This window comes from Malania oleifera, chromosome 11 (genome assembly GCF_029873635.1).
Source record: "Malania oleifera isolate guangnan ecotype guangnan chromosome 11, ASM2987363v1, whole genome shotgun sequence".
NCBI classification, from domain to species: Eukaryota; Viridiplantae; Streptophyta; class Magnoliopsida; order Santalales; family Ximeniaceae; genus Malania; species Malania oleifera.
This window is the reverse complement of record NC_080427.1, coordinates 17637247-17646191: the sequence shown is the minus strand read 5'-3', so window position 1 is coordinate 17646191 and position 8945 is coordinate 17637247. Positions and strand designations below refer to the sequence as shown.

The 8945-nt window shown below is 39.4% G+C and overlaps 1 protein-coding gene across 1 annotated transcript; it reads right to left on the bottom strand.

Moving 5' to 3' along the window:
* Nucleotides 1-1344: 1344 nt before the first annotated feature.
* On the bottom strand, nt 1345-8255 carry LOC131168559 (ABC transporter B family member 1). The gene is made up of 10 exons (XM_058128079.1): nt 7527-8255; nt 7380-7434; nt 7111-7286; nt 6820-7020; nt 6442-6701; nt 6027-6343; nt 5576-5799; nt 4218-4591; nt 3307-4021; nt 1345-2829 (listed from the first exon to the last, which is right to left on the bottom strand). The coding sequence occupies exons 1-10, from the start codon at nt 8007-8009 to the stop codon at nt 1543-1545; spliced, it is 4092 nt and encodes a 1363-aa protein (XP_057984062.1). The 5' UTR covers nt 8010-8255; the 3' UTR covers nt 1345-1542.
* Between the last annotated feature and the right edge of the window lie 690 nt (nt 8256-8945).

Sequence of the window (8945 nt, the reverse complement as noted above, 5' to 3'; positions counted from 1 at the left end):
AGCCAATGCATCTGCTACTTAGTTTGGTCTACTCACTAATTATTTGAAGTCAATTAATTTCATAATTTGACCTTATTTGGATTTGAACTAACTTGAATATTGGTGAAATCAAATTTAAGTTTTTCTACACAGGTAGAACTTTAGGGACTGTTTGGTATCATTAGTGTTTTCTGTTTTTGTTTATCTAGTGAAACAATAGGTTATAAAAACGCGTTTGTTTATATTATCAGTTTTCTGTTTCTATTACTGATTTTCAGTTATTTGTCAAAAAACTTAAAATCAGATTTTATGATTTTTTTAATATTTTGACAACATGTTGCCATAAATTTTAATATTCAGAAATAGTTTTTTTTTATTGGATTATCCATTTTATACACTTTCAAATTAAAATCAAAATTAAATGATCTATAAATTTAAATATAATTAAAATTAAAATATACATAAATTTTAAAAATAATAATAAAACTAGTTACAAAATGCCTTTACCATTTTTTCAGTGTTATGTCCAATAAAATTTTTATTATAAAGTAAATTTTAAAAGTGAAACAATTAAGTAAAATAATTATAATAAATTTTATTTTTATTATAGTAATTTTTTTAATGTGTATTATTTATAATTTTATTATTTTAACCAAAATTTTTTATAATATTATTTAATTTAAAGATGAAAATGAGTACTTTTTAATTAATATTTTAATTTGTATTAATTTTACAATTGTTAATCTTGCTAATTCCTAGTTTTTAATTTTTATTTTTTTAATTTTTGACATTGATACCTAATAGCCATCGTTCTATTATTTCTGTATTTTACAAGCAATATATTATACATCAAGCTTGAGCCTACAGTTAAACTTATAGTTGAGTCCAGCTTGAATTCGACAAGATTTGCTAAGGTGGAGTCGAGCTCATTGCTGACTTGAGTCGGGTGTGCCCTTGTTTAGCCTGTTTAAATGCTGATTATGATGCATAATCTCATTGGGATCTCAACACAGATGGTCCCAAGTCTGTACCACTGGGTTCATTACTGTGCAATCTGTCAGAAAGTGATAGAATTCTCATACACACGATCACGATTGCATTTATTTTACACGTTCACTCATCATTGTTGTTGGTATCCATCACATTCCATATAGTTACTGTGAGCATATACTTTAAAAACCCATTTGGATTAGAACACATCAAGTTGCACGCAGCAATGTCAGGACCACTTTGATGTTGTTCTTCCAGAGTCATATGGTTCTTTTCTTCCATGTTAATTATCTTTAGTTTCCTTCAAGCATACCTGCAGGGTAGACATAAACCAAATGCACGAGCGATGCCTCCTTTCAATTTACAGATGGATAATTTAGCTATTGAAATCTCAAGTATTTGTCACTTTCATTCTTAATAAGATCAATGGAAATAAGAACATATGTGGTAAAATTAGACAATACACATACTATACCAAAACAGAAAAACAAAAACAAATACTCCAGAACCCAAAAAAAAAAAAGCATTAGGGGTATTGAGATACTCCATTTTCCCAGTATTTGCTTTGATCTCTTAGGCTTCCCTGTCCTGGTCTTCTCGGGGTTTCGATGAGGAACTTGAGCCTGATGCCATTCCGACAACCTGCCCATGTGAGAACCTCTGTAACTGTATCATCCGGGCATAGCACCCGTCCGGATAGTTTTTCAATAAATGGGAATGAGAGCCTTGCTCTACAACTCTCCCATCATCAATCACGGCGATGACATGGGCATTCCTTATTGTTGATAATCTGTGAGCAACCACAATTGTTGTCTTTCCAGAGCAAACGCGTTCCAAAGCCTCCTGGACGCACCTCTCGGACTCGGCATCGAGTGCGCTTGTTGCCTCATCAAGCAGCATTATGTCTGCCTTCCTTACAAAACCCCGGGCAATTGCAATTCTCTGCTTCTGTCCTCCAGATAATTGAACCCCCCTCTCCCCAACAAATGTTTTGTATCCCTCAGGCAGTGCAGATATGAACTTGTGAGCATTGGCCAAAGTGGCAGCTTCAATGATCTCTGCCTCAGTCGCAGATTCATGCCCATAGGCGATGTTTTCATAAATGGTTGCAGCAAAGAGACACGGCTCCTGGGGAACCAATGCAATGTGCTGGCGCAATGACTTGAGATTGTATTTACGAATGTCCTTTCCATCAATCAGAACCCGTCCTGATGTTGGTTCGTAGAATCGCTGTACAAGTGAAATGACTGAGCTCTTACCACACCCGCTAGGACCTACAAGGGCAAGAGTCTTTCCAGCTCGAGCACGAAGTGTAAGGTCACGGAAAATTGGATCATCAGGACGAGCGGGGTAGGAGAAGTCTACATGCTTAAATTCAACTTCCCCACGAAGGCGATCGGGAACGGTGGTTGCATCTGGATCATCAGGCTCAATTTCAGTTTTTCGGTCGAGAAGCTCGAACACTGATCGCATGGCTCGACCGCCTTTGATGAAGTCAGGAGCCAGGGTTAGAGTTTCTGCTGCACCATTCGCAGAGACCATGAGAACCATGAAAACTCGGATCGTCTTTGAGAAATCAGAGATCCCATGCTTCACAAGCCATGAGGCGTACCATAGACCAAGTGCATAGGAAGCATAAAGGAAGAACTGAGCAATTCCATATCCACTTCCAGCGATCTGTCCCTTCCAGAAGCAGCGCCTTAGTGGAATTTCGAGGTTGTAGGAGAAAAGACTCACAATTTTTGCTTCTGAATTGAAAGCTGCAACTGTTCTTACATTGGCCACAGCCTCTCCTGCTAGTTGCGTGGCCTTTGCATGGGCACCTTCCAAATCTCCTGAGAAACCTTGCATGAACATTTTCTGTTGAAAATCCAATCAACTCTGTAAATAACTGCATTTTGTTTAATGCATATTATCAAATACGTTCGAAGTGTGCAGCCTTTAAAATTTGGCATTGAGACGATATTTGCCTGATTATTGAAGAGCTTCCAAATGATTTGTGAGACTAGTTAGATGGTTATGTTGCACATTTATATATATATATATATATCAATAACTAGCAAATGATTTAAACAATAAAATTTGTTTTTTTTTTTTTTAAATTATCAAATTACCATGATAAATTCTAAAATGATAGGCATGACACGCTGACACAACATTCGATTTATTTTCCTATAATATGTCACAATTTTCTACTGAAATTATGGCTAAATTATCACCTACATTTCTCCAAATTGTTATTCAACATTTTACCGTATAGTACTATATTTTAACAACAATTCTCGAACTTGAACTATGAGGCCATGTATGTTTTGAGAAATGGAAAGGAAAACAAACCTGCAATACAGTGGCTGCAACGACGACAGGGAAGACAGCAATAAGAACAAGGGCAAGGCGCCACTGCAAAACAAACCCTGCTGTGCAAGCAACCAACATGAGCGCTGAGTTCTGCATGATCACCGAAATCCTGTCTCCTATAGCTGACCTAACATTGTTTGCATCGAGAGCCAACCGTGCTGCAATCCTTGCACTCTCATTCTCCTCCTGATCAAACCATGCCACTTCATTTTTCAGCACTGCTGCCAGCATTTTCTCCCGCACTCGTTTCGTGAGATTTTCTCCAACGATATCCCAGAAAAGATGCTGGAGTGTGTTGAAGATAAGTGCAGCAGAGGAAACACCAATCAACAGATAGCAATATTTTCCAATCTCTCTTATCATGTAAGCATGGTCCGGATTGTAGTAGACGCTGAGAACAGCACTCAGAACATATGCAAAGAAAGCACTAAGAGAGCCACAAATACAAGAGCCGATGGAACCAACTAAAGCGTAAGCCCATTCTGGAGAGTTCATTTTTGCAAGGCGCCAGAAGGAACTGGCTTGCTCCTTGAAGGCAAGCTTTTCAAGCCGGTAACTAGGGTGTGCACCATCAAGGGAGACGCTAAAATCAGATGTTGAGAAGTCAGATAGCCTGCGTGAGTACGGTGATCGGCCATACGAGGAGTTCCGGGCAATTATAGGTGAACTTACTGAGTTCCTGGCACTAGAAGGCCTGCAAATGAATAAAAATGTTACGAGCAACTTTCAGTTAAGCACTTATTATTGGACCAGAATGTCGGTGTTTCTGCAATATACCAATGGGTGAAGGTCTTACACTCGTATTCATACTCAAAAGGAAAAGCTTCAAAATTCAAACATGAATTTTAATGAAATGACAAAAAAACCTAAACGCAGTAAAAGCCACGTACCTTGCACTACTCTTTCTGGCATTACTTAGAGCAGTTTCATGAGCTGCTTCCTGCATTCGTATGAGCTTTGCGTAGATGCCATTCTCGCCTTTGGCAATGAGTTCATCATGGGTTCCAATTTCAGTTACGCTCCCCTGCTGAAGTACAGCCACAAGATCAGCCTTGCGAATGGTGGAGAGCCGGTGGGCAATCACAAGAGTTGTCCTGCCAATCATGAACCGGTCGAGGGCCTCTTGCACTAGTTTCTCCGACTCAGAGTCCAAAGCACTTGTTGCCTCATCTAAGAGCAGGATTGCTGGGTTTTTCAGCATTGCCCTTCCTATAGCTATTCTCTGCTTTTGCCCTCCAGAAAGCTGCAATCCCCTCTCCCCTACCTGCCATTTTCATATTAAACATTTCTTATTCAAATTGATCCTATTGATTAAGATAATAGAAACATAAAAATTTAAAATCTTATTACTGACATGGATCGGAGAAGGATCCCGCATTCTTTTCCTAAAATCGTAGTCATAATTGTAGTGTCAACTGGTACTTAAAACAGGTTTGTATATCTGCCACATTCTAAAACGATAGGCTATTTGTTCTTCTAAAATTAGCAATATCAAACTTAGATTTTACTTCACACTTTGGGAACAAGTTAATATCTGTCGCATTTCTACTGCCAAATATGACACAGCTTCCTCAATCACCTTCACCACCCCCCAGCTGCCCACGCTTGGGGCCCATCCCTGTTGATTCTTGTCAGTCATATTAAAGTCCCATTTTTTATTTGTGCTCTGCATCTCTCTACTTATGTTCACGCCACCCTTCTTCCCGCATGAAAATATATAAATCCCTATTTGTTTCTGCACATGCACTGTTGACTGAAACCATGTTACCTTTTTTTAAAATGCAGGACCAAACACTTCCCCATATTGACTTCAACAGAAATAAAAATAAAAGTAGAAATTAAAGGTTAGGTTTCTGCTTGCTGACCAAATCAATTAAACACAATTTGCAGTTAAAAGCCACAAAAATCTAGCCAAGGACCCCTCATTTTAAGATCCACGACTTTCTTTCACTCTCCCCACTTTGACCAAGTTGACAAAAAGAAAAAGAAAAGACAAAAAAAAATCTGTTGTACCCCTTCTTGCTCATTACATGTGGGACTGACTGATTATATCTACATTTTGTGATTATTACCACAATAGAATATGGAGGAGGAATTATTACATTCGAGAATTCCATATTCAGGGAATTAATTATTTGAAAAACCAGTTAATAGTTATTCAGATCTGTATTGTCAAGTTGGATTATCTATCACTTGGTCCCAAAAAGTCAAATCAATAATCTTATGTTAATTTCACAAATTGGCTTACCTGAGTGTCATAGCCTTCGGGTAGCTTTACAATGAATGAATGGGCATTGGCAACACGCGCAGCCTCTTCAATCTCGACCTGTGTTGCATCGGGTCGACCCAATAGCATGTTTTCTTTAATGGTGGTGGCAAACAAAGCAGGTTCTTGGCTCACTAGCCCTATCTGCTGCCTCAGCCATCTGAGCTTTAGTGTCTTTATGTCATGCCCATCTAGCAGAACTTGTCCTGCACAGGCTCATTCATTAGCAAATATTTTCCCTCTGCACCACAATCCTTGCACAACACATGCCCACAAGGACTCCATGAACTCAGTACCAAAACATTTCAATAGGCAGAAAACACACTAAATTCATCAAAGAAGAAAAAGAAACAGCAACTTCTGCAAATTTTTACTTCTGCAAGTTAGTAATCAGCCCAATTCAACAATTAGAATGAAATTACTGAACAGTTACCTGAGGTGGGATCATAGAATCTCTCAATGAGGGACACCACAGTACTCTTGCCGGAGCCACTGCTTCCCACCAGAGCTATGGTTTTTCCGGCGGGGACGCTGAGGCAGAAATTGTTGAGGACCCGAACTTCTGGCCTCGATGGATATGAGAAATCCACATATTTGAGCTCTACTAGTCCCGTAACTGAGTCTAATTCCAAACCCGATTCACTGTTCCGGTCGACGCTGGGTTTGTGATCAATTATAGTGAAGATCTTCGCAGCTGCAACTTTTGCTTTAGTAAATGCACTCATGCTAGGGGCAGATTGTCCCAAAGCCCTAAAAATCATTGGGAAGACGAAGAGGGTTTTGAGCAAAAAGATCCAAGTAGAAAATCATGAAACTAATACTAATTAATTCTCAAATAGAGCACTTACAGTCCACCTATCATGACAGCGAACATGGTGGCTATGGCGAGTCCTCCATTAGTGTAGTGATGCCTAACCAGATAACCCCCATACCAGAGGAGAAGCGCGTAACAGCAGAAAACAGTGAAGTATGTTGCACCAAGTCCCATCCCCTTAGCAAATCCGCTCTTATATCCGATCCTCTGTGCAATCTTTAGTGCCGAGGCATAAGCTTGTAATGCTCTTGATTCACCAACAAATGCCAGAACAGTCCGAATTTGAAAAATTGTCTGCAATTTGGGTCCTAATCAGAAATACCCAGATGCAGAATCGGAGGAAAAAATCTCCATAAATCATAATATCTCCATCTGAACAATGGATATCTTCGTCCTTTTTTTTTGATTTTACCTGTTCTGCAATATTTCCTGCCTGCGAAAGAGCTTCTTGGCTCTTGGTGGAGAGTTTAGCTAAAGTGGTGGTGTGGATGACTCCGATTATGGCGATGAGAGGAACAACGGCGAGAGTAACTAGAGCCAGTTGCCACACAGCAGTGAAACCCACCACAAATCCAGATACAAATGTTGCCATATAGTGAATGAAATTACCCAACTGCACCAGAAAAATAATAATAAAGTAAAGATGCAAATTAGAAGAAGAAAAGAATGAGCATTAGTGAACCAGATTGGGGATTTTCTTCACCTTTTCGCTAATGGCGTCCTGGATGGTCACGGCGTCGGTGTTAATGGCAAAAACGACGTCCGAGGTTCTAACTTCTGTATCAAAGTACTGGATGTCTTGGTTCAAAGCCGCTTCTAGGTACTTGATCCTAATTCTCGTCGATTGCCTCTCTCCCGTCCACATCCAGCACGAAATCTCTGCAACCCAATACTCAGAACCCGATTAGTAGACAGTAACAGAAACATAATCACAGAAAGAAAGAAAGAAATCGTAATTTACAGAGAACCCACCTGCCCAGGACGACGCCCATATTGCAGCTCCAACAACGAGAAAGTACAATGCGTACTGCAAAATTCACAGCCAAGAAACAATGATTTTTATTTTTAGTTTTATTTTCATTCTTCAGAAGTGAAGGAGTAGTTCGCTAATGATACTACCTTGAGAACCTCCTGCATCATCTTATCGATGTTGTTGGCATTGGAGCCGAAAGAATTGACGAGATCGGCGAAGAATCGGAGGAACAGAGGCAAAGAGCAGCCATGGACGAGCGCACCCACAGACCCAATTCCCATTAACACGTAATCCAACCCATCTGCGTACCTAAACAGCTCTCGGAACCCAGATGAGGGAGAAACAGAGCCTGGCTTCTCTTCCTTCTTTTCCTCTCGACCCTCCATTTGATCCCTTCCCTCTTCTCCCTCTGCACCCACTTGAGTTAGTGCCAAAGCTTTTGAGGCCCAGTCTGAAGAAGAAGAAGAAGAAGTTGTAGCTGTAGTCGTAGTTGTAGTTGCTGTAGTTGTGGATGGGGGAGGGGGATGGGTTATAAATCCAGGAGAAGAACCTGACACAAGTTCGAGACCCTGTATTTCAGACCATTTCCACTGCTCAATCGTCTTTATCCCCTCAGAATCTTGTGACATTGCAAAATTCCTCGCTTTATGAACGAACACCCCCCTCTTTATTATCTCTCTGTTTCTGTCTTTTAAGCTCTGTTTTTCTTGCAACCGCTGCTACTTTTTCTTTTTCCTCTTTTTGTTTTTCTCCTTTTTTTTTTTCCTTGGAGGTGAAATTTCCAGTCTCGGTACTCGTTCTTCAACAAATCTCTGAGTGGAAAATCCGTTGCTTTTTTACGTTTGGTGGGTTTCTTCGGTCTTTGCTTCTTCTGTAAAATAACACAGAAAATGACACATGATGAGATGAGCAGAGCAGGCAATGGAGACAGAAAACACTGTGTGGGAATTGGTTTTTTGACCAAGAGAGAGAAACAATTGTCCGGATTCCAAATGAAATGAAAACAGGTGAAACAAAATTGTTTTTTTTTTTTTTTTCTGTCCTTTTAATTTTAAGATTATTTTCTGTCCTTTTAATTTTAAGATCACTGTTGATTTGATGAGTTCTTCACATTTGGCTTCTTGTGTAAGTTAAAAACAAGTGAAAAGCAAAGCAGGAAAGCTTCTCGTTCAACCCATGCCTCTCTCTCTACTCTGTTTGTCTCCCTTCAAACCCGGCGGTATTTCATGCACTGTTCAAATTACAAAAATAATGATTTCTTTAACATCATCATGTTAACTTTAGATAGCCAAACAACCCCCCCGCCCCCTTCGGTGAAAAAAATTAAAAAGGTTTAAGAACAGTTAATTATTATGCTCTTTTTTCTTTTGAATGTTGACTGATTTTCTTTCTTTTATATATACAGTGAAAAACAAACTACAAAGTATATTTCTTTTCAGAAAAACAAAACCTCTGTTTTTAGCAGCTACAGCTAAAATCGCTGTTTCTCTGCAAAGCATATTGCTTGTCCAAATCTGCTAATAAGCAGCCAACAGTCCAGTAAACCCCCACGCGCAAGAAGAAGT

What these genes read in the sequence shown, in the direction of transcription:
- LOC131168559 (XM_058128079.1), bottom strand. Translation starts at nt 8,009, where the DNA reads ATGTCACAAGATTCTGAGGGGATAAAGACGATTGAGCAGTGGAAATGG. An exon ending in ATGGGCGTCGTCCTGGGCAG is followed by an intron (nt 7,287 to 7,379) that starts GTGGGTTCTCTG and finishes ATTGGGTTGCAG; the next exon opens with AGATTTCGTGCTGGATGTGG. An exon ending in CCGAAGGCTATGACACTCAG is followed by an intron (nt 4,592 to 5,575) that starts GTAAGCCAATTT and finishes TGAAAATGGCAG; the next exon opens with GTAGGGGAGAGGGGATTGCA.